General features: G+C 37.4%; 1 protein-coding gene across 3 annotated transcripts in view; it reads left to right on the top strand.

Annotated features, from left to right (window-relative positions):
- TLK2 (tousled like kinase 2) overlaps positions 1-25,663 on the top strand; it is a gene marked incomplete at its 3' end in the record, with an annotated part of 165,637 nt that extends 139,974 nt beyond the window's left edge. For all 3 annotated transcript variants that reach the window (XM_036754613.1, XM_036754616.1, XM_036754615.1), the window contains 5 exon segments: positions 986-1,077; positions 6,925-7,014; positions 13,876-14,045; positions 15,224-15,362; positions 25,552-25,663. In XM_036754613.1, the coding sequence (XP_036610508.1) occupies positions 986-1,077; positions 6,925-7,014; positions 13,876-14,045; positions 15,224-15,362; positions 25,552-25,663 (603 nt within the window).
- Positions 25,664-25,995: the final 332 nt, after the last annotated feature.

Consider the following 25,995-nt stretch of genomic DNA (forward strand, 5'->3'; position numbering starts at 1 on the left):
TCTGAGAGCTTTACATATGTCCTATTTAGAGCAAACCTATTATGTTAAATATGAATTTGAAAAACAGACACTAATGATTTATTATTCATACTTCACAAGGATTATTGTAGGATTCCCTACTTGTAGGACAGAGAACTTCCCTCGTGCAGGTGATTGCAGATTTCTAATGTGTGATTTCTAGGATCACATCTGTTCAGATAGTGAGAAGTCACATATACTTCTCACTGTATGATGTAAAACCTTATTAATTCTGAACTCATCAATAGGGCCATTTGTTTGTGGAAACATGCCTCACCTCTCTTAGCAATCCTAGAGAAGAGCCATAGTGCCAACAGCTCTTGGACAATATTTGAGTCAATCTTCACATGTACTTTAAGGGCTTTAAAGAGGCTTCTTTAGTCTTTATTTTATGATGTGAATCAAGAGATAGGGTTGGTCTCTATCCTCTCTATTGCTTACCTCAATAATGGTTAACAAATTGTAGAATCATTTTCCAGATAATCTTACTTCAAGGAACTATACTGAGAGAGGATATGTAATGATTGAACCTTCTCTTCTGTTTGTTACCTAATGGGCAGTATTTTTCATTCCCCAGCTTCCTAAGAGTGATAAAGCAATAACTATTTGAGCACTTGACATCCCAGCTTTAGCTCTCTGATAAGAGAGCTGAATGGTTATTTGACAATAACCATTTGATTATGAGTTGTCCATTCGTGGTTTATGTGATATTTGTGTTTCCTAGATCATTTGATGCCATTATGTTTGGATATTTCTGAATTATTAGATCATAAATCTCAAGTAGTTGGTGGTTCTTCTGAAACAAATGGGTATTATAATGAGATGCCATATGCTGCCAGAGTAATTTAAATATTTTGGACCTTTAATTACATTGAACTGAAAAGCAAGAGCTTCAAGTTAGTTGCCCATGCCTGTAGTATTGGTTTGAATTTCTTTGAGTATGATCTAAATTTCCTTCTCTTTATAGGCATTTGATTTAACAGAACAGAGATACGTAGCTGTGAAAATTCACCAGTTAAATAAAAACTGGAGAGATGAAAAAAAGGAGAATTACCACAAGTAAGTGAACTTTCTCGGGATAGATTTTTTTTTAAGTAGTTCAATGCTCCAGTCAGTCAGCAAGCATTGCCTAATATATGCTGTGCACTGTGCTAAGCACAGAGGGATATAAAGAAAGACAAAAAACAATCTGTGCTCTCAAGGATCTCACATTCTGATGAAGGATACGGTGTGTAAATAATTGTATACATTCAGAGTACATGGGAGGTACCACCATCTGCTGTTGAGAGGCAAGTAAATGGGACCATGAGGAAGCAGGGATATACAGAGAAGCTATGTCATTGGAGCTGTGCCTTTAATGCCATGACAGTGAGGAGTTTGAAGCAACTGCTTGTCTTGGTTGTCCATGATCCTGTGATTCTGTATAATGACACATGATACAGTAGATTGAATGCTTTATGTTGGTCACTTTGTGAAGGTTTGTATCCTGTTCATCTTTCAGTCCTCTTCGGAAGGGAGTATACCAGACGAAGTTGGGGGCCTGGAGGAATGGGATAAATTGGTCTTTTCAAGTTAGTTGTTATGTATTAAATCTTGTGATTCTTTGTTCCCTTAGTGTCAGGCTGTGGCTGTTTTCTCTTTCTTCCTACAAGATTGGAGACATTGTAAATTTGTGACTTGTTTGCTTTGGAGACCAGGCAGATTTAATTTGTTGTTGGATTGCCTATCAGGTTTAACATTTGTTCTAATTTGGTGGTGTATTAAACTAGACAAATGCTGACAGTAAGTGCTGAACACTAACAGAAAGCTCCCTTTGACAGGTCAAGTATTTTTCTATAAACAGTTCTGCTTTCCAGTGATAAACAGAGCACTAGAAAAATAGAAGTGATAGTGCAGAACCCACAAAATAGCAGAGGGAAGCAGGGATACAGCCCAGGACAGCCTGGATGGTCGCTGGATGGGAGCTCAGCGTGGGAGGCAGCAGGACCAGCCAGACCAGGAGCCAGGCAGAACAGGTCCTAGCACCCTGAATCAGTGAGCTGTGGCAGTTACCAGACTTCTCAACCCACAAACACCAAAGACAACAGAGAAGGTTAGTGGGAGAAGCTGCAGGGGACATAGTTCCCGGTTCGGCCACCACCCCAGGGGCAGCGGGGGAGGTGCAGCTGCAGAACTACAGCTGCAGTTACTTCAGGCCCCAGGCCCACGTGGTGGGAGGAATTAAGTGGCAGATCAGAGCAGGAGTGAAGAGCCTGCTGAAGATTTGCATCAGGTTCAGGTTGGTGATTCTTGAGGAAGGAGGAGTGCTGGTGTGGCGGAGCTGGCTATATAGAAATAGCTCTGAAATCAACGGCGCATCCCCTGAAGCTTGGAACAAAGTACTCTTTGCTCTACAAGCAGTCATACCCTGACGAAAAACTCAAGGGTCAAGTAAGTTGGCTGGGAACATGGCCAGGCAGCGAAAACGCACCCAGATTCAGTCTCAGACTTTGGAATCTTTCTTTAGTGACAAAGAAGACCAAAACGTACAGCCTGAAGAAGTCAACAAAGTTCAAGAGCCTACATCAAAAGCCTCCAAGAAAAACATGAACTGGTCTCAGGCCATGGAAGAGCTCAAAAAGGAGTTGGAAAAATTGGGACGAGAAATGAGAATGATGCAAGAAAACCATGAAAAACAAGTCAATGACTTGCTAAAGGAGACCCAAAAAAATACTGAAAAAAATATTGAAGAAAACAACACTTTAAAAAATAGACTAACTCAAATGGCAAAAGAGCTCCAAAAAGCCAATGAGGAGAAGAATGCCTTGAAAGGCAGAATTAGCCAAATGGAAAAGGAGGTCCAAAAGACCACTGAAGAAAATACTACCTTAAAAATGAGATTGGAGCAAGTGGAAGCTAGTGACTTTATGAGAAATCAAGAGATTATAAAACAGAACCAAAAGAATGAAGAAATGGAAGGCAGTGTCAAATATCTCATTGGAAAAACCACTGACCTAGAAAATAGATCCAGGAGAGATAATTTAAAAATTATTGGACTACCTGAAAGCCATGATCAAAAAAAGAGCCTAGATATCATCTTTCAAGAAATTATCAAGGAGAATTGCCCTGATATTCTAGAGCCAGAGGGTAAAATAGAAATTGAAAGAATCCACAGATCGCCTCCTCAAATAGATCCCAAAAAGAAAACTCCTAGGAACATTGTCACCAAATTCCAGAGCTCCCAGGTCAAGGAGAAAATACTGCAAGCAGCCAGAAAGAAACAATTTGAATATTGTGGGAAAATAATCAGGATAACCCAAGATCTAGCAGCTTCTACATGAAGAGATCGAAGGGCTTGGAATACGATATTCCAGAGGTCAATGGAGCTAGAGTTAAAACCAAGAATCACCTACCCAGCAAAACTGAGTATCATGCTCCAAGGCAAAATATGGACTTACAATAAAATAGAGGACTTTCAAGCTTTCTCAGTGAAAAGACCAGAGCTGAATAGAAAATTTGACTTTCAAACACAAGAATCAAGAGAAGCATGAAAAGGTGAACAAGAAAGAGAACTCATAAGGGACTTACTAAAGTTGAACTGTTTTGTTTACATTCCTACATAGAAAGATGATGTGTATGATTCATGAGACCTCAATATCATAGTAGCTGAAAGGAATATGCATATATATATATATATATATATACACATACATATGTGTGTGTCTATGTGTATATGTGGGTGTGTGTATATATATATATATACACACACATACACACACACACACAAAGGGCACAGGGTGAGTTGAATATGAAGGGATGATATCTAAAAAAATAAAATCAATTTAAGGGATAAGAGGAATATATTGAGAGAGGGAGAAAGGGAGAAATAGAATGGGGTAAATTATCTCGCATAAAAGTGACAAGAAAAAGTGGTTCTGTAGGAAGGGAAGAGGGGACAGGTGAGGGGATAATGAGTTAACCTTGCTCTCATTGGATTTGACCTGAGGAGGGAATACCATACACACTCAATTGGGTATCTTACCCCACAGGAAAGAAGGAGGAAGAAGATAAAAAAGGGGGGATGATAGAAGGGAGGGCAGACGAGGGGAGGAGGCAATCAAAAACAAACAGTTTCGAAAAGGGACAGGGTCAAGGGAGAAAATTCAATAAAGGGGGATAGGTTAGGAAGGATCAAAACATAGTTAATCTTTCACAACATGAGTATTGTGGAAGGGTTTTACATAGTGATACGCATGTGGCCTATGTTGAATTGCTTGCCTTCTTAGGGAGGGTGGGTGGGGAGAGAACTTGGAACTCAGTTTTAAAAACAGACATTCAAAAACAACAACAGAAAAAAGTTTTTGCATGCAACTAGGAAATAAGATACACAGGCAATGGGCCATAGAAATTTATCTTGCCCTACAAGAGAAGAAGGGAAAGGGGGATGGGAGGGGAGTGAGGTGACAGATGGGAGGGCTGACTGGGGAATGGCGCAACCAGAATATACGCCATCTTGGCTTGGGGGGAGGGTAGAAATGAGGAAAAAATTTGTAATTCAAACTTTTGTGAAAATCAATGCTGAAAACTAAATATGTTAAATAAATTTTTAAAAAAAGAAAAATGAGTGATATTTGAGGTGGCTTCTGAAATCTGCGGATCTATCAAAGTATTTGTGTCACCTCACTTATTTCGATGCACAGATTCCACCATTTTTTACATACTACTTGAATGCATCTTGAGGCTGCTCTAGCATGTCCTAGGAAGGCAGATGTAGCCCAGGTGATTTTGATGAGCCACTCCATTGAAAGCACATATCATATAAATAAGGTAAAATACATTCCACTGACTAAATATGTATTTATCAATGGATACTGAGGATAAATCACAGACTAGAACCATGTATTCTTCTGACCAGTTATGAGTGAGGCCACATACCGTTCTAAGATTGCACAGTGCCTGAGGGTATCAGAACAGATTGTCATTGCCATCTGCCTACTGAAAATTCCTATGTGATCTAGTTTTCTTTTGTATTCTTTAGATAATGATCTGTATCATTTGCTTACCTTGATCATTCTCAGTCAGTTGACTCTGGGGCCCAACACTCAAGAGTAGTCAAAGAAAGTCTCAGCGTCTGTGGTGTTTTGCAAGTAAAGATACTAGGGTAAATGAGTATAATTGTTCACCTTAGCTCTTGGATTTATGAAGGGATAGAACAGCAAGCCCCTTGAATCAGGCTCTTCAAAGCAGAACTCCAAGCAGTTCTTCCATTCTTTTTAAGTAACTTTTCACTCCAGTTTGTAACTAAAATGGAAGAAGGAAAATATCCAAGCAAGGACACTTAGGTGTTCTTATTCTCAATGAGTTAGGCATAGCCAAAGAGTGAGGAGACTTTGGAAAAACTAGGGTCGTGAGTAGCTGCTGTATGTGCCGGAGTGTTCTAATCCCCGTTATAACATACTAAATGATATCCAAGTAATCCTCATGAATCTGAAATTATAATACCTTCCAAAATTCAATTTTTCTTTACCAAAAGTCTCAGCAAAATGCCACAAGCTGTCTTGAACTATAAAGGAGATCCATGCTGGACATTTTGCCATAGTCTTTATAGAATGCTTGATTTTTAAACTAACTCCTAACTGTAAAGTGAAAGGCCTCTCTTAATGATTGTATAAAATGTCTGTTATGGTAGTGTTGTCATCATCTGATGATAATAACTGAGAAAAATATCAATATTAAAAATGACAAAAAGATTCACATGTAATGGGGGGAGCATTATTGACTTACTCTGTAGGGCATGGGCTTTGAATTATTTTTCCCTAAATCCCTAAAATTCCCTAATTTACAAAATCAAACTTTTTTCTAGTGCTGTTTGTACCAGAGTAACACATTTGTAAGGCATCTGACCCAAATGGAGTAGCTTTGATCATAGAAATGTGAAAGAAGGGAAGAGAGAGAAAAACAAATGAAAACTTTTGGGGAGGGTTAGAGTTTATCCTGAGATTGATTTTTTTAGAGAATTATTAAAATAAATTTAGAATTAGGAATACAGAAACAAATTATTTATAGATTGCTACCCATTACATTCCAAAAATGATTTAAAAAAACCATACAGTAAGGAAATTTGTGAAAAAAGCACAATAATTACATCTCAGTCAAAAGTATGCCTTATCCAAAGGCCCAGATAAAATCAGTTATTTTTGAGACTCTAAATATATTTCTCCATGTAAATTGAGAATAAAGCAAAAGTTAGAAACAAGAAGAATGTTGTCAATCAGCTTATTTTTATATTTTTCCTTGGGATCCAAGATTCTAAGGTAGAAATACAATTGAGAGTAGCAATGTTCTTGGATTTGACTGGCTTATAGACTAAGCAGTACAATGAGATATGAAGTCTAAGGTTGTTTTCAAATGATGCAAAACATCTTCAAGTGGTGCTTCTAGAAATGTAATTTGAGATGCTACCAAACATCTCTCTCCTGTAGCAAAGACTTTATATGACACAACCTCTGAATCTTGTGCCTCTTGTCTGTACCATATGAAATTGGCTTATGTTTAGAAATATTTCTACCAAATCAAGGAATAAACTTACATGAAAAATGCCTCTTTTTTAGCAAACTTCAACTTTCCGTTTTTGAGGCTGACAAAATAAGATGTCAGAAACTTTTCAAACTGCTGATAGTAACATTTCAGAAAATAAGCCTAATTTAGACAAAATTCCATATGGTATACATCATATTAAAGTCTCTTTGAGGAGAGTTTCCCCTTTTTCTCTATGTCCATACTGTAGGAGGCAGGTAAATTGAAGTCAGAGGATTAAAGGAAGCAGGTGAAGCCAAAGGGGGTAAATGAGTGACTTTTTGTTTTTGTTTTGGTTGATTAAATACAAGCAAAGAAACATAACTTGTTAATTCTCTGTTCCTTTTGTAGGCATGCATGTAGGGAATACCGAATTCACAAAGAACTGGATCATCCTCGGATAGTTAAGCTATATGACTACTTTTCACTTGATACTGACTCGTAAGTACTGTCCCAGATATCTAGATGGTCTCCATAATTTTCTAGGACTGTGCCATAAGCATTTCTAGAGTTGAGATTCCTAGGAAGACTATTACAGCCCGGTAACCCTCAGAACTAAACCTATTAGTACTATGGGGAAGTGATTCCATACTAAAATTAATTGCATGCTTTGGGGCCAAACAACCCATGCCAGTGAATATGTGTTGGCTTTGCCCATCTTGGACTCAACCCTAAAAACCTTGAAGAAACTCCATTGCTCCTCAAGCTAATGGAGCTTGACTTCAATTCCTGAGAAAATTCTAGAATAGATCATTAAACAGATCATTGATGAATATCTAGAAAAGGAAGCAGTGATTACAAAGACCCATCGTCAGCTTCAAGAAGAACAGGTCATTCCAGACTGACCTTATTTCTTTTTTTGACAGGGTTTTTAAACTAGTAAATGAGAGGAATGTTGTGTATATAGTTTACCTAAATTTTAACAAAGCTTTTGATAATGTCTTTCATACCATTTTTGTGGAGAAGATGGGAAGACATTTATTATATGATAACACAGATTAGATAGTTTGAGAATTGGTTGGATGACTAGATAGACTCAAAGTCATTCATGATTTAGTGTTGATTTAGTTAGTTCTCCAGTGGAATGCCTTCGGGTTCTCTGCCTGGGCCTGTGCTCTTTAACATTTTTATCAATGACTTGGATAAAGGCATAAGTGGCATACTTATCGTATTTGAAGACAACACAAAGCTGGGAGGAATAGCTAACATACTGGATTACAGTCAGCCTCCAAAAAGAATCCAATAAGATATAGAGTCTAATACCTGGGTGCCAAAAAATTATCTTTACCAGTATAAGATGGGGTTAGGGAGGTGGTTAGAGAACAGTTCTGAAAAATTTCTAAGCGGTTTTAGTAGATTGCAAGCTCTGTGTTAGTCAACAGTATGATGTGGCAGCCCAAAAAGCTAATGTGTTCTTGTACTACATTAAGAGAAACATAGCTTCTAGGAATAGAAGGGAAAGTCCCATTTTACTCTGCCTTTGAAAGATTTCACCTGGAGTATTGTTTTCATTTCTGGGCACTGTAGCCATTGATCAACATTGATCAACTGGGGGATGTCTAGTTGAATGGTAAAGGTCCTTGAGTGTATGCCATTTGAGCAGCAGTTGAAGGAACTGGGAATGCATAGCTCAGAGAGGAGAAGCCTGGGGGGAAAGAGGAAAAAAAATAGCTGTCTTCATGTATTTGAAGGGTTGTCATGTGGAACAGTAATTATGAGTTCTGTTAGGTTCCAGAGAGTAAAACCAGTATCAATGGGTTAAAGTTCCAGAGAGGCAAATTTTGGCTCAGGGTAAGAGACAACTTCCTTATAATTGGAACTATGCAAAAACGAAACAGGTTTCCTCAAGAGGTGGTGGGTTACCTTTCCTCAGAGTCTTTAAGCAGACTGGATATTGGGCAGATTACAGTAGTTTTTTTGCTTTGTTTTTGCTTATGAGTTGGATTAGATAGCCATTGAAGTCCCTTCCAACTCAGGTTCTGTAATTCTAGGACTACATCAAGGGTATGAATTTGCACTGTGGCAGTGAACATAAATATAGCACAAATGAAAAAGGCATGTCTTCGTGGTAATTATCATATCAGTGTTGCATATTGGTTTAGGAAAGTTTTAAAAATCTTTGAACATTGCTGTGATAATTCTGAACTGGACCAGACCACTATATAGTAGAGACCCTAGGCCTGACAGGATCCTTACAGGTGATCCTTAAGCTTTGGAAAAACCCCACCTGCCTAGGAATCTGTTTCAGCTCACATATGCTGCAAAGGTCACACAGTCACAGAGATTTAGAGTTGGAAGGGACATAAAAGACACATTATTCCTGTATCTTAAGCCACTATCTTCCTAGCCAGATATTCACTTCACGAATCAGTTTTTCTTTTCTGCATCCCTAGCAGTCAGTGGTCTTCAGTTTTTGCCAGTGATTCCACAATCTTTGGCAGTACTTATTTGGTTCTTACCTATCCTTCATGAATCACCAAAAGAAGATAGTAGTTATCCATTTTAATGGGATTTAAAAGGTTCTATTTTGTCTTAGATACCTGCCCCATGAAGACAGTAGACCTTTCTGCTTTCATATCAGTAAATGCATTCCTTAGTTACCCTTAAATAGGAAATAACAACCACCATCATTCTTTTTTTCTTTCTCTGTTGCTTACTGGATTATCTCTCACTGTATGGCTCTGTAGGATTACTATATATAATTCCTTAGTGGAGCACAGGCAGCTACATCCTCCTCAAAGCGTTCAGCTCCCTTCTTTTTGTTTTTTTTTGGGGGGGGCAATTGGGGTTGAGTGACTTGCCCAAGGTCACACAGCTGGTATATGTGTCAAGTGTCTGAGGCCAGATTTGAACTCAGGTACTCCTGATTCCAGGGCCGGTGCTCTACTCACTGTGCCACCTAGCTGCCCCAACTCCCTCCTTTTTAGGAATAACTTCAATTTTTTTTTAGTTCCAAATGTACAACTGTCCCTTTCTTTCCTTTCATCATGTGACAGACACTTCCATTCTCTAAATTCTGTACAAGTTTTCTCCTCTTCCACTTCTGACCTCTTTTTTCCTCCCCATTGAAGCCCTGTTTCTCTTTCCTTTGGAAATGCTTCATTGTTCTTAACACTCTGGAGTGTGCAGTGATGTTCCTAGAGTCCCTTCACCTCTTCTAGGAGGAAGAACCGTGGAGCAGATAGATAGCATTCAGTTGACTATGGCAGAAATACAAACATTTAACACCCAGTGCAAGCTCTGTTGTCCATCTTGATTGAGATTTTCATTATTGGATGGTTGTTGATGTTTTTATATTATTTGTGATTTTTATATCTCACTCTTAACACCTGGCTTAATCCTTTAAGGCCATTTTTCACGTCTTAATAGTTTGACAGTCCAAGCCATCTTCCTTTTTTTTTTTTTTTTTTTTTTTTTTTTTGGATATCAGTGACTCCCTATCTCCCTCATGACGCTCCACCTATCAATCCACTCTGCTAATTTGCTTTACTGTCCAGTTTGTTTCATTTACCTTTTCTTTTTACTTGCCTTGCCAACTACCTTGTTCTCATTTTCCTTCAGTCCTTCTCCTTAAGGCATTGTCTTTAGGTCATTATTCCTTGATCCTAGTATTCCTTCAGCCTTCCTTCACCAAAGCCAGAGGTCAAATATGAACTTCAAGATTGTTCATTTTCATTTTCTCAGTTTTTCCAAGTATTTTTCCTTCCCAAATTCAGTTGTCTTTATAAGTCGAAACACCTTCAAGTCATATATATATAATTTCTTCTTCTTATTCCTTTCAAGTCTCCCTTTCTTCTCTGGGTCTTTCCAAACTGAAGGTAGTCCTCTAAAGGGGTCTTCAGGACTATCCTATGCCTGTAAGGAACAAAACAGGATTATCCTGTGCCCTGCAGCCCAGGATACCCCACCATGTCTCCAGGAGGGTTTGAGACTAGGCATGTCTTGACCCTGTCACAGAGTAGTCTTTTCTCAACATTAAGTCAGGTGCAGAGAAATATTGGGTTAGGAAAGTATCAATTTGGGGAACCTGAATTACATCCCCTTTCCTGTAGCATGTGTGTGGCACACTGTGACTTCTTTTTACTCTATTTATAATAAGGCCCTAGAATATTAAGTTCTTCCACATTAAAATTTAAGTTCAAAAAAAAAATTCCAGGGCCAAATGTAAATTTTGGATTATCATCTTGGGATATATACATACATACATACATACATACATACATATATATGTATATGTATATATACATATATACATACATACATATATATATATATACACACACACACACACACACACACACATACATATATATATGCTCCTTTATATATTTATCTGCTCCTTTTAATGTAAGAAATTGAATTGATCCTCTGTGACTATGGGATCATTCTGCTCTTGGATTGTGTTCATGAGAAATTTTCCCCTAGAACAACAAACATGTAAGAACATAAATTTAAAAAGCAGTTTGACATTTGTAGAGATTAGAAGAGAATGTTTTTTTAAGCCTGCATTTTAGGTCAGAATTTTGCTGAAATCTGAGAGTTTCTTATATTTTGTTGAATTATTATACCAGTTATTGTTTATGAAAGTCTGAATGCCTGGCTTCCGTAAATATGTACCATACGTTTATAACTTGGGATAGAAAAAATCGAGGACATCTGTCCACAAAGCTTCGTCTTATCCCCAACTCCACATATGAAATAACCTCAGAAGAGAAGGGTGGTTCTCCTTGCTAAGACCAAATTGCTCTGCTGGCATCCTTGATCCTGTCTCCGGGTATTTGCCCCTTTAATTATCCCTTTTCTCTTAATTGTCAAGTTCTCTTTCCCTGTTATCTTCTTAATCTTACCAATCCTCTTAAAAAAACAACAGCAACAAAAACTTTCACTTGACCTACATTTCTTCTTCCTTTCACAGGCCAAACTCCTAGAAAAAGCTATCTATGCTCTTTGCCTCCACTTTTTCACTTCCCACTCACTTCTCAACTCCTTGCAGTCTCTCCTACACAACTGAAATTGCCTTCTACAACAATACCGGTGATTTCTTTATTGTTAATTTCAGTGGCCTTTTCTCAGTTCTTATTCTTTGTGACTTCAGTGTTTGATGATGTCAACCCTTTCTAAATATTTTTTCCATTTTTGAGTTTTCATGACACTGCTCTGCCATGATGGGTTTTCCTCCTTACCCATCAAATGAGGATCAAGTCTCTGCAGTTTCTTCATCTATATCCTGCTTCATAAGTGTGGATTTACTTGTCTTGGTGGGTTTTATCAGCTCCTGTGGGTTCAAATATCATTTCTGTTCAGATTACTCCCGAATCAACATATCTGCTTTTCCCTGTTTGTCATTTCCACCTGGATACATTTCATAGGCATCTTAAACTTAGCATGTACCAAACTCAAACCATTATTTCCTTCTAAATCTTTTTCTCCTAATTTCTCTTTTTTCTGTCAAGCAGACCACCATTATTCCATTTATTATGAATTCCAGACTAGCAACCTAGGTGTCATCCTCAACTCTTCACCCTCCCCTACTCCCTGAATCCATTCAGTTGTTAGATCTTCAACATCTTGCAGATCCACCATTCTCTTCTCTTTTCATACAACTACCCTAATACTGGCCTTTGCTGCCTGGACTATTAGAATTCTCCTCCTTTCCCCATCCCCTAAGTGGTCTCTGACTTCATTCTCTTCTCTTTCAAATTCATCTTTCATACAGTTACCAAATTGATCTTTCTCAAAAGTAGGTCTGACTATGTCACTACTTAAGAAGTTTCAGTGGCTACCCATTCATTGCCTTTAGGGTTAAAATACATTGTTTGGCATTGAACGTCTTTCACATGCTGATTTCATCTTATTTATCTACACTCTTCCACATTATTCCTCCTTCATGTATGCTCCATTTGTACTGGCTTTTCTACCATGCCAGAAATCCTCTTCTTCCTTATATCTACTTAGCTCCTTTAAAAGCTCAGCTCAGCTGCCACATTCTTCAAGAGGGCTTTCTTGAACACTTTTTGTTAGTGACCGCTTCCATCTGTTTTCCCTGCCTGCCTCACTTCCATATGCCTGTATTTACTTGTCTTCTCCCTGTTGAAGAATATAATCCCCTTAAGGGGATTGTCTCACTTTGGTACTTGTATCCTCATCACATAATCTAGTACTATTTACTATAGGACTATAGTCTAGAGTAGGTGCTCCATAAGTGTTTGATGTATAGATTGTGCCATAAAGAAGAGAATGATAGTAATGACTGAAATATACACTTTCACGTTTATGTTTATTATCTCATTAGTAACAACCAAAGTGAGACACTTTTGAGTACTTATATGATGAATATTTAACTGAGCATGGTCTTACACTGGCCATGTCCTGTCTTATTTTTAAAAATAGCTTCTTAGGGTATAGGTTCATTTTAGGTTAGTTTGTTGTAGATACCTAGATACCCTTTGTGCATTTAGGAATTTTCTGAAGTCATACCACACTGTGTAAATTATGAAATGAAAAATTGCCTAAACTTTGATTGTACCATATTAGAAGCATCAACAAGACATGTTTTTTTACATATCATGCTGAAATTCTGTTACCTTTCTAGTTGTTTTAGACATATATTCATAGGTTGTTGGGATTGATAGTGATTTAAAATTCATATATGCTTAACTTCCCTGAGCCCCCTCATTTTATGAACAAGGATACTGCAACCCGACATGACCTATTCAGCATCACATATTCATGTTATTGGCTGAACTGGTACTACAGTCCAGATTACCTGATTCCTAATCCAATGCCTTTTCTGCTTAATCATATTCACTCTTTCATTGTTATTGAAGATAAAAATCAGGTTCTTCTAAACAGTGAGACGTACTTCCATATTTATGCTCTGAAATTTCCTGCCTGTATGAAAAAACCTCTTCCAAATAACGTCTTGTTCAGAGGCACTAAAGTTCTTGAGTCCAGGGAATGTAAACATTCCTCGACTCTCTGTTCAGAAGAGGTGGGCCTAGGCAGAATTTTTTGCGGTATCAGAGTCTTGTGGTATCTTTGACTGTGGTCATTCTTGACCTGAGGATTCTAAAAGTTGGTCCTCCTATAAATGAATAGGTGGCCTGTGGTTTGTGATGAACAAATAAATAGTAAGGAAAGGGAGGGAGGAAATGGAAAAAGGAGTGAGAAGCCATTCTTCTGAATTGTAGAAAAATCTTACTGGATGATTTTACTTTACTACTAATCATTTAATGTTTTTTTGAGTGGAATTGAAATGTTAAATATTTACAAATGTTTTCCTTTTATTTCTTTACCTTTTAGGTTTTGTACAGTATTAGAGTACTGTGAGGGAAATGATCTGGACTTCTACCTTAAACAGCACAAGTTAATGTCAGAAAAAGAGGCCCGATCCATTATTATGCAGATTGTGAATGCTTTAAAGTACTTAAATGAAATCAAACCTCCCATCATTCACTATGATCTCAAACCAGGTAGGTTTCACTACTAGATAGAAGAACTGTTAGATTTTCTTACTGCCCTTGGGATTATAACAAATAACCTCTATTTTATAAACTTAATTTGTCAAGAACCAAAGAATCCTGTTAATTACCTGGTTAGAGATGTAGTGGTTGGGAGAAAGGTCCATGTGTGCACTGCTAAGCATAAGTGATATAAATGATCTTAGGTAAGCTTGAAACTAAGTACTTGGTTTTTAGGGCTAGGGAAGTTGAATATGGAGGTATAATTCAGGAACTTTGGCTGACTCCAACTTTTCTTCTTCTGTTATTCTCTAGGAGCATTTTCTACCCTTTTTACATCTTCTTGGGGAATGTGCAAATGGTAGTGCTTTTTCTGAGCATTCCTAGTTTGATTCAGCTTAGAGCAGACTAACTTAAATAATCGTTACAAAAGGGCAGAGACATTACACTCATCACCATATAGGAATAGAGTGCATGCCGCTTAGATATATTTCTCCCTATCCTGTGGTGTACAATTTTTCCCACTCTTCTTTCCTTTAGAAATCTTAATTTGGCTCCATATATATTGCAGTAGCTATTTGTTTGGGTTTCATAGAGCAGTTCCCATTCACCTCCTTTGCTGAGCCAAAGCTACAACTTTTTCTTAATTTCCAGTCTTTTTCCTGATATCTGCATCCTAGATCACATACATCAGTGTCAGAACATGATCTAGAGAACACAAGACAGTATTGTAATGAAGTGACTTTTTCATTTGGTTTTCCTGGGATTTTTTTTTTCTAATATCATATTCATCATATTTCTCAAACTTCTTATAGGAGCTCTAGGTGTCACTGTTGCACTAGCTTTTATTCCATTTTATGCGTTTCCTTAATCTTCCTCCAAACAGTCGTTTGGCTTAAAGAGATTTGTTGAAAGTTCATACAACAATTACCATCCTCTGACCAAATTTACAATTATACTTTGCTTTGGCAGAGAAATGATAAATCTGTAGATAGATAGTTTATTTATCCACTTACCTGGAAAATAAAAAATCTGCCACCATGCATTTAAGTCTCTTAATAGCTTTATTCAAGAGAGTCACATTTTCACTTTTGTACAAATTTTGATATTTATAATTATCCCCTTGTCACTTGTGAATTTTTCTTTTAATCTATGTCCCTTCTTACTTGTAATGTTTTTGTTCTTTTTAGGTAATATTCTTCTAGTAAATGGTACAGCATGTGGAGAAATAAAAATCACAGATTTTGGTCTTTCTAAGATAATGGATGATGATAGTTACAATTCAGTTGATGGTATGGAGCTAACGTCACAGGGTGCTGGTACTTATTGGTAAGTATCATGCTTGTGCTGAAGTGGACTTTACAATAAGTGGATCACTAACTGATTTAGCTAAAGCATTTGTAAATATTAAGTGGCTGTGGTAATTGGCAAAAAAAAGCCCAAGTCAAGCAAATCTCTCCTGTTGATATAGTTACTGTCTATTAAAATACAATTTGTTTTTTTTCTGCTTCTATAAATTTGCCTTATTTTCTTTCCTACTTTGGCAAGTATTTTGGTGAAATGTACAGTATCGAGTCAGATAATTTGCTTATGTCATGATTTTGGGGCTGACACTAATAAGTAGAAGAATGCTGTTGATGTAATTTGAGAGACACTAAAAGCACCATATAGCCAAAATATCTCCTTTACCTAATTGCCACAGTGCTTGAAATTCTCCCATTAGAGAGTCACTCCTTTGGAGTAAATATTGCAGAGAAAGAGACCAAGTATCCATTCCATCGTCAGGGTATTTATTTTAAAATTCCATATAATTCCTGACTCTCAACCTAAGAAATAGGAAGATCAGAAGTGAATTTTGGGTCCCATGTAAAGAGAGACAGTATAGTTGGATGAAGAGTTAGAGATTGTATGCCTCTGCCTCCTTTTCATAGGGTGCAAGGCACATTGCTCTTTGGGTATATAGTCAGTCTTTTTTCTTTTAAAAAAAATTTTGTTTCTCTTTTTAAAACTATCACTGTCACTTCACAATTACTCCCCTTACCTAAAACCAATAAATAGTCTTCCCTTGTAATAAATACAGTTAAGCAAAATAAACACATACCTTTGTTGTGTCTGAAAACATATAGCTCATTCTGTACCTGTAGTCCGCTTCCTTTCTGCCAAGATGTGAGACATGAGGCAGCTAGGTGGCACAGTAGATAGAGCACTGGGCTTGGAGTCAGGAAAACCTGAGTTCAAATATGGATTCAGATACTTACTAGCTGTGTGACCCCGGGCAAGGCACATAACCCTTTTTGCCTCAGTTTCCTCATCTGTAAAATGAGCTGGAGAAGAAAATGGCAAACCACTCTGGTATCTTTGTCAAGAAAACTCCAAACAGGGTCATGAAGAGTCAGATATGACTGAAACACCTGAACAAAAACAACACAAGAAACGTGCTTCGTCATCAGCCCATCTTTGGTCAGAATTATCCTTGACGATATTTTGGTCACAATGTAAATTTTTTCTGGTTTTCCTGGTTTTGCTTAAGTTCTCCATATCAATTCATACAAACCTTATTTATCTGAATTATATTCATCATTTCTTACAGCAGAACAATTCTTGTGTGTGATTATTACAGATAAATCTAGGCTGTCAGAGGGGCTGTGAAGATCTTCTCCCCTCCCTCTTCCACTCCCCAACCCTGCCCCTTCCCCCACCCCAGCACGTGTGCGTACACACGCCCCCTCCCCGTTACTGTGGTTTTGTAAAAATTTCTTTTTTATTATGAAATTAATGAGTGTAAACACATGGACATTTCAGTATACCAGAACAACCAAAACCAGAGAAGAATTATATGTGAAATGTGAACGATTATGTAGTTAATTTTCTTAAAATGTTCCCTATGTTTAATATTGTGGTAACAGAATTCCCCTCCATCTCTGTCCTTTTCTGAACTTCCTTTCTCTTCTATGTATTTTTGTAATGTTCATTTGGCATACTTTTCTTTTTTCTCTCTTTTATCACTATCACTACCAGTCATCTCCCAAGCCCCTCAAATAGAAGTGGTTCCTTGGAACAAATAAATACAGCCAAGTAGAACAAATCAATACATTAGACATACCTGAAAATCTGTGTCTCACTATGCAGTTAATCACCTTTCTGTGAAGGGATGGGAAGCATGCTTCATCAATTTTCTGAAGTCAGTCAGTGAGCAAACATCAAGAATGTGTGTGTGCCAGGCACTGTGCTAGGCTTTGAGGGCACACATACAATGAATGAAACAGTCTTTACTTGCTGGGAACTTATAAACTAATGCAGAAAGAACAAATGCTTAAATATAGATGACATAAATATAAAGCGAATAATTACGAAATAGTTATATATAAGATAGTTTGTTAAGGAGGTTGCTAGCTACTATGGGGCATTACAAAAGGCTTCGTGTAGATTTTTACAGGGGTTCCCAAAGTGGGCAATATCATCCCCTGGGGGGTGCTGGAATGATTCAGAGTGGCAGTAATAGCTTCTGGTGCAATTGGGGGGGATGTTGAATAAAAAGTAGGAGGCAGTGAAGACATAAGCAAAGAAGAGAAGGTAAGAAATTTTTGAAAAACCATTCATACATGTTTCATCCCTTGTGTTACAGAGTTAAAGCCGTAGCACTTAGTTACGCTATTTTCCAAATAAATACACAAAATGCAAGTTATAACTTATCAGTGGTCAAGTCCACCAGCAGGTCTTAAGAAGCACGTGTTGGCAGACAAGCATGTAGCACGTGTCGAAGTTCAGCATGCATTGGCAGGAATATGTGCATGTAATGACTTGTTTACAATACAGTACAATACTATATGGTTACATGATGCAATATTTTATCATCAAAATTTCAATGCAGGAAAAACCCAGAGATTTACAATAAATTATTAAATTTAAGATGTGTCATTTTAAAAATATATATTTTATGTAATTTTTGAAATGATGCAAATTTAAAAAAAAAAACATGAAAGGGTTAAAGAAAGTAGATTTCCAGGGGGGTGCTGAGTAATTTTTTTTAAAGGGGGTGGTGGGCCAAATAAGTTTGGGAAACACTTATATAGAAGGATGGAAGCTGAACTGAGTCTTCAAGGAGGAGAGGTACTTTTTTGAGGCAGGGGTAAAGAGGAACTGCATTCCAGAGATGTGTTATGAGTGAAGAACAGAGAGAATTCCAGTGTGGTAGGATTGGAGTTCCAGGTTGTAAAGTACTTTAAAGACTAGATAAAGGAGTCTCTATGTTAACCTAGAGGTAAATGGGTAGCCATAAGAGTTGATTGAGTAGGGGAGTAACATAGTAATTTTTTCTCCTTTAAAAAATAATTGAATTTTTCAATAAATTTAATTATTATTATATTATATATTGTAATTATTAGAGTATTAATTTTATGAATTCAGCTTTTTAAAAATTCTGGTTTTTTAGAATTGTGTGTGTGTGTGTGTTTGCTTTGTTTTTTTTTTTAAAACTTTTCTAATTGTGTGCCCAATTAATATTTTTTTTCTTTTTGTAATGAGAGTTTTGGGTTCTACTTGCATAGGTTCATATAGAACTTACCAGTTTTCTCTGAAACCATCTATTTTATCATTTCTTTTGGTCCTGTAATATTAATTTACATTCATATAGTGTGATTTATTTAGTCATTCCCCTAGATTAGCAACCCCTTAATTTCTAGGATTCTTTTGCCGCCACACAAATAGGCGATATAAATTTCTTTGTACGTATGGGTCGTTTTCCTCTTTGGTCACCATTTAAGTTCAAATCTTTTTTGCAAATTCCCTTTGTTAATTAAAGTTTTTGTTGTGTTGTGCACAGTAAAAGGTATACTCAATATTTTTGCTTTTCTGAATTTGTTAGGGTTTTTTTGACCTAGCATATGGTTAGTTTTTGTAAAAATGTCATACAGAGATAAATATGTGTAGTCCTTGTTATTCTAATTCATTAAGCTAGAGTTCTGTCTTAACTTTCCTTATCTAACAATAAATCTATCTTACCTAACAAAAAGCAATTCAGGTCTTAAGCTTTTTTTAAAAAAATCTTTGACCTGGAAGCTCTGAATTTGGGCTATAGCATTGTGTTTCTGGGTGTATTCAATTTAGGATTCTTTTCTGGAGGTGATTGGTGAGCTCTTTCTATTTTTACTTTACCAGCTGATTCTAATGGTTCTGTACAGTTTTCTGATTGCCTAAAATATAGTGTCCAAGTTTTTTACTTGGCCATAGTTTTTAAGGAGTCCGATGATTGTTAAATTATCTTTCTTTGACCTCTTTTCTTACATGTTTTTGGTGGTAGATAAATTCACATGTTCTTCCAGTTTTTCAGTAAAGTTTTGACTTTTAATATTTCTTGTCTCATGGAATCATTGGTTTCTATTTGCTCTTTTCCTTTTTTCAAGAAGTCTGCTACTTGGGTCATGTTTTCAGCTTTCTGCTCTAAACTATTTATTCCTTCCATTTTTTTCTCAAAAGAGCTTTAATTTCATTTTTCATCTCTTGCTTCATTTCTTCCATCCACTTTGGGGTCTTCTTGGGTAAGCCGTTCTTTTTTTCTGGAGAGTCCGCTTATACAGCGTATTACTCTGCTTTTACAGTGTGTTATGTTTTCTGCTTAGTGTCTCCAGCCTCAATTTATGGATTGGTACTTTGCTTCAGGTGCAGATTTTGCCCTCTCTTGGATTCTTGAATAGGTTTGCTAGACGCTGGTCCTATCCCTTCCATAATATGCTTGACACTGCTGCCATCATACTACTGCTGTAGGATTGCTGGTTCCTAGTCTTTCTTGCTTCCATCTTCCACCACCCTGCCCCTGCAACAGGGGTCTGGGATCAGGCCCTAGCTTCTACCTCAATCTCTGATTTTTGCCTTCTTTTTAAATGGCCCAGAGGTTCTAGCCTGGGCCTTATCTCTGTCTCCTTTTCCTTGTTCAGGCACTGTTCAGGAGTTGGCTTTCTCCCTAAACTGTCTCTCTAAACTAGGCTTTATTTTTTTTTCATTAATTTTGCTCAAGTGTATGTGCATAGAGAACCTACAGTAAAAATTTGTTATTAAATAAAATTGCAGAATGCCAGGTTAAAAATAGAAGCAGCATTTTCAATATGTTTATTCACTGTGGTGGTTTTTATGGGTCATGTTCTTTGTCATTGTTAGTTAAGTCTGCTCAAAAATATCTGCTCTTAGATATTCGAGATCTTGGATTTGAGTTTCTTTTGAAGTAATTTGAATCATGAGAAAAGAAAATGAAATTTGGTGTTTAGACCAGTAATTCTATAGATGTAATGGTATCTGAAGAGAGAGAAATATTAAGTAGTCTTAATAAGAATTTTTTATAAGGATTAAGAATTACAAAGGTTAATATTAATAGTTGCTTTGGATAGGTTAACATCTGTTACGACAGAGTCCCTTACTGGGTAGCCACTTAACTTTTCTATTTCTCAACTTCCTCTGTAAAACGAGGGGCTTGCACTTGATGCCCTCTGAGATTTCTTCCAGCCTTAAATTTATGCTCCGATGAATATTATTTTAAACTAGTGGGCTATGTGCCCACAAAAAATAGCGGGAAGTCTTTTTGTTATATGGAGTTAAATAGCTTACAAAGTGCTACGATAGTCTATAAAGTATTCTTGTTTTTAAGCAATAGCCATGCAAGATTGTAGTATTGATCATTTTTATTGACCCTATTTTACAGTTAAAGAAATTGAAGCTCAGAATGGTTAAGTGACTTGTCCACTGCTGGTAACCAGTAGAACTGGGATTTAAACCCAGGACTTCTGACTCAAAGACTGGTGTACTTTCCATTGTAGCAGTCAAGATATTTTTTGTCTTGGTCCTTATTTTAAAGAGTTTGTCAAAGTCCTATGGGTTTGTATTTAGATAGATTCATTCTTCTCTTCTTTTAGATACTTTGTAAAGTTAAGTAAACTAGGTATTAGAAAAGAAATTAAAGATGAAATAGTATTTTAAAAAATATTTTATTTAGCCTTTTCATTGGTAATCATCTTGCATTCACTTCATCTTGAAATATATCCTTCCGCATTGCCCAACCAAGCAAGTCATACCTTGTAACAAAAAATAGTGATGGGGAATGGGGAGTTCAGTAAAGCTAACACCAAATCTTACAAAGTATTCAGCATTCCATACTGATAGACCCATACCAAAGAAGGGAATGAGGTATATTTTCCTCTTCTTCAGGCATAGGCTTGGTCATTGGTGCACATATTTCTTCTTTTTTAGGAGAACTATATTTTTACTCTTTTCTGCTTTCTATCACTTTTCTCTCTTTTCTGTTTTTCTTTCTGCCTTCCTTTTTCCTCTTCTCCTTCTTCCCTGTCTCTTAGATTCTGCAGTGTTTGTTTTGGATGAAGATTTTTGTTGTGAAGTCATGAAAATTGTAAGGTAATTAAAGACCTTAGCTAGGGGGAAAATTAATTTGAAGAAAGAAGATTCTCCTCTTGAATATCTGAAACCTACTTTTTTAATATGAGAAAAATCAAGCTAGAAGTTACAGATTTGGAAAATAACTTTGTTTAGGATTTTTCAGTAGTGTGATATTTGGGACTGTTAAGAGTGTCCCTAACTTAATGTATGAATTTTTGAAATATGTTTAGATTTATCCTTTATCTTCTGAATTCCATATTCCAGCCGCAGTTTGGATCAAGCCTCTCAGAAATGAATGGACCTTTATTTGTTTGGTCTTTGGACTGCCAATGAGCACTTACCTTCCACACCATATAATTTGGTGTGGTTAGCTGTCTAGTCTCTGTAGTGGCCAGTGTTAGGAATTCAGACCAAAGCTGAGTTGCATTGTACTACTTGTGGTGGCCTAAAATTTTATTGTTTGGCTTTAACTTGTTTCACTGGCCTTCTGTTAAAGTGCCAGTTCACCTTTAAAGTGGAAAAATGTTATGCACTCTCTGACAATGATTTTTAGAAATCTTTGTGATTGTTGTTTCACTGTTTCAGCCAAAGGAGCATGGTTTGAAATGGCATCAGGTAAAAAGAACACAGGAGTTAGATTTAGGAGATACAGATTAGAACTTATATTTTCTCATTGCTTCATACTCTTGCCCTTGAGTTGAGAGGTAATCTTGGGTAGGTCACATCTGTTTTATGGGTCCTGGTTTCTTCATGTGTAAAAGTAAGGGGTTTGAATTAAATGATTGAATCTTTTTCTAACTCAAACAGTTTCTGAGTCTGTGAGTCATGGTAGTAGACCTGAATGGAAGGTTTGGATTGACCTCAGGGCTGAAACCTTTGGAATTCCAGAGGAGAAGGGCTTCAGTAGATCTAAAGCTGAAGAAACAGTGCTACAGAATAAGGCCATCCCAAAATTCTTTGAGGATTTCTGCTCCTTGGATATTTGTCATTGATTGAAAATGTGGTGACGATCTCTTATGTGACTCCTAAAGTAAAATTTATCAAAGTTGGGGAGAGTAGGTGAGAATACTAACACAGCATGTATTCCCAGCAACAATGGTGAGGCATGAGCCAGAAGGATTTCAGTGAGTGAGAGGAAAAGAGGTCTTGGTTGCCTGGAATCTCCCAAATCTCTGGCTATCTTAGACATACAGTGCCTTACGGTTAGTAGGCACATAGTAATTGATGGTTATCTAAATGAATAAATGTAGTTTAGATGACTGCATGAACAGTGACGGAAGAGCCTAGCTCTCACAAGCTCCCTGGAAAAGATCTGAAAAGAGAACCAAACTTAATAATCATCAAGAAATCCAGAAAGAAAGATTCATTAAGCACCTTTTCCAGCCCAGCAATGCAGAAAAAGACATCCAGAAACCTGTGGGAATTGGAAAAGATACTTCTAGAAAAGCCAACATAGGCCCAGATAAAGAAGACAGAAGCCTGCCTACGTGAACCAGAGACAGTCCAGGACAATTGAAACCTATACTCTTCTCCACGTGGAACAGAAAGATTGGAAGGAATAGACAAGGACACCCTAGGGTGGTAGGGAAACCTTTAGTGCCCTTCCTGCAGATATGGGGCTGGAGCATCTCGGGATGACAGAAGTTCCCAGTACCAAACCGAAACAGTCCAGAAGAAGTAGAAATCACGAGCTGGGATCCAGGACCAAATAAGGTCCTAGCCACCCCACTCAAAAGTGTGGAGGGGGCTAAACCTAGCTTTGCTTCAAAGTCCCAAATCAATATTTGAAGTTGGATATAAGAGAAAAGGAAAAAATACTGAAAACTCTGAAGAACTTTTTGGATCCATCGACACCCAAGAAACAGTTCCACAGTAGGTTTAAGCAGAACCTAAGAGGGGGAAATAAATGGCTTGGTCATAATGACTACAAGAGTACCTGGAGGAGAATGAAGTAGGAGATAAAAAGTAAAATTATAAATGAGAGCTCTGATGGAAGGAATGGGAAGGAAAGTAGAACAGAAGGTGGAAAAACATCCTAGTAACATACTCTCTAAAAATCAGAATGAACAAAACTAAAATCAATGATGATGAAACAAGAAATCTAACAACAAAATCAAAAGATTGAATTTGAAAAAAAATAAAGTGCTACCAAAAGCAGTTGATTTTGCAGTGGATAGAACACAGGCCGTGGAGACAGGAGGACCTGAGTTCATATACAGCCTCAGATACTTACTAGCTTTGTGATCCTGGACAAGTCACTTAACCCATACACCGCACTCCCCCCAACCCCGGGAAAAGCAACTGATTGAAAAAACAAGTGCCAGAAAGGGCACTACCATCCTCCCAAGTCATACAGGCTTGTCACCTAGGTGTTATCCTCCACTCTCTTACACACACACACACACACACACACACACACACACACACACACACACTCTATTCAATCAGTTGTTAAGTCTTGTTTTTTCCACCTTTATATGTTTCTTCTGTATTATCCCTCTGTTCTCTTCTGACATTGTAACCACTTTGATGAAGGCCCTCATCACCTCATAACTGGACTTTTGCAATAGTCTGCTGGTTGGTCTACCAGCTCCAAATCTCTTCCTCCACTTGCATCCATTCTCTACTCAGATGTCAGATTGATCAGGTACAAGCCTGACTGTATTATCTCTCTATTCACCAAACCCCATGGCTTGTTATCACCTCCAGAATCAAATATTAAAGTCTTTATGCCTTTCATAACCCAATCCCTTTCTATCTTTTCAGCATTTTTACCCTTCTCCCTGCATACTCTGCAGTGCAGGGACATTTGTCTCCTTGCTACTCTCTGCTCAAGACACTCCATCTCTAAACTTTGGGCATTTTTACTGGCTATCTTCTATACCTTTAACACTCCCATCTCATTTCTGCCTCCCTGGCTTCCTTCAAGCCTCAGCTAAAATCCCACCTTTTACAGGAAGCCTTTCCCAGTCCCTCTTAATTCTAATGCCTTCTCTCTGTTGACTGTCTCCAATTCTATATATAGTTTATTTGTACATAGTTGCTTGCATGCAATCTTTACCATTAGACTGTGTGCTCCCTGAGAGCAGGGACTGTTTTTTGTCTTTCTTTGTAACCCTAGCATTTAGCACAATTCTAGGCACATAGTAAGTACCTAATAAATGCTAGTTGACTGAGGAGAAAGAATTTAACAGTCATTGGATGACCTGCAAAGCATGACCCTAGAAAGCCTAGATGCCATATTCCTTCCTTCCTTCCTTCCCTTCTTCCTCTCCTCCCTCCCTCCTTTCCATGTCCTCTTCTCTCACTCCTCAACTTTTTTCAGTTTGGCTTTCCACTTCATCACTTAATTGACCTCTCTCTCTACCCATACAATTCCCACCATAATTGAGGCCCTCATCACCTCTCAACTAGATTATTGTAACAGCTTCCTGACTGGTCTTCCTACTTCAAGCTCATCTCCTCTCCCCCGCCCACCTCCCCAGTCCATTTTCCACACTACATTGAAAGTAATTTTCCTTAAGTATAGATCTGATCATGTAACTTCCCTAGTCAGCCAACTGCAGTAGCTTCTTCTGGTCCCCTAGAACAAAATGTTAACTCCTCTGTTTAGTCTTTAAAACCCTCCACAATGTTGCCCTAAGCTTTCTTTCCATCCTTATTACTTTCCCTTCTCATTCTCTTATCCAGCCAAACTGGCCTTCTCTTTGTCATCATAACATTTTCCATGTCTTTGCCTTGATCTTCCTCCCTTGCCTGCAGTGTGCTCCCTTCTTCCATTAAGACTCAGGAATTGTTTCCTCACCCCAACCCCGACTGCTAGTATTTTCCCTCTCAAACCACCTTCAACTTTGTACATATTTGTATTTATTAACTTTATATTTACCCTGATTATTTACCTTTAGAATGCAAGCTCATTGTGGGTAGGAATTTTCATTTTTTGTACTTATATCCCCAGTATCTGACATTTAGTAGGTCCTTAAATTAATATTTGTTGATTTATTGGTTGTTAATATAGACTATACCATCCTAACTTCCCATCTTTTCTTAAAAAAAAATAAAAGGTGTCTTCCTGTTGAATGTCTTATTTTGGCACAATTTTTTTTTTAAAGAATTTCTCTTATCTTTCTCTAATCAGGTATTTGCCACCAGAGTGCTTTGTGGTTGGGAAGGAACCACCAAAGATCTCCAATAAAGTTGATGTCTGGTCAGTGGGGGTGATCTTCTACCAGTGTCTTTATGGAAGGAAGGTAAGGAATATGAATGTTCATCTGCATTTGAGGTATATGTGCATAGTGTAGACTTTAGTTGCCACTACCATTCAGCCTGTGGAATTGGTTCTTGCCTGAATTATCTGTAGCAGGATGACTTGAAGATCATATGTTCTCACAAGGTAGAATTCATAGAAGAGAAAACTAGACTGTTTTAGAATTGCTTTCTGAATAATCAAGGAATAGGTAACGATCCTCTAGCTTAAGGTGCCTAGTAACCGTAACTGATGGGCAAAAAATAAAAAAAAAGACTGTGATCTTTTTGACTCCACAAGTTCTGGAGAAGTTCAGGCTTACTTTGGAGCGGTCTG

Source organism: Trichosurus vulpecula, chromosome 4 (genome assembly GCF_011100635.1).
Source record: "Trichosurus vulpecula isolate mTriVul1 chromosome 4, mTriVul1.pri, whole genome shotgun sequence".
Classification (NCBI taxonomy): domain Eukaryota; kingdom Metazoa; phylum Chordata; class Mammalia; order Diprotodontia; family Phalangeridae; genus Trichosurus; species Trichosurus vulpecula.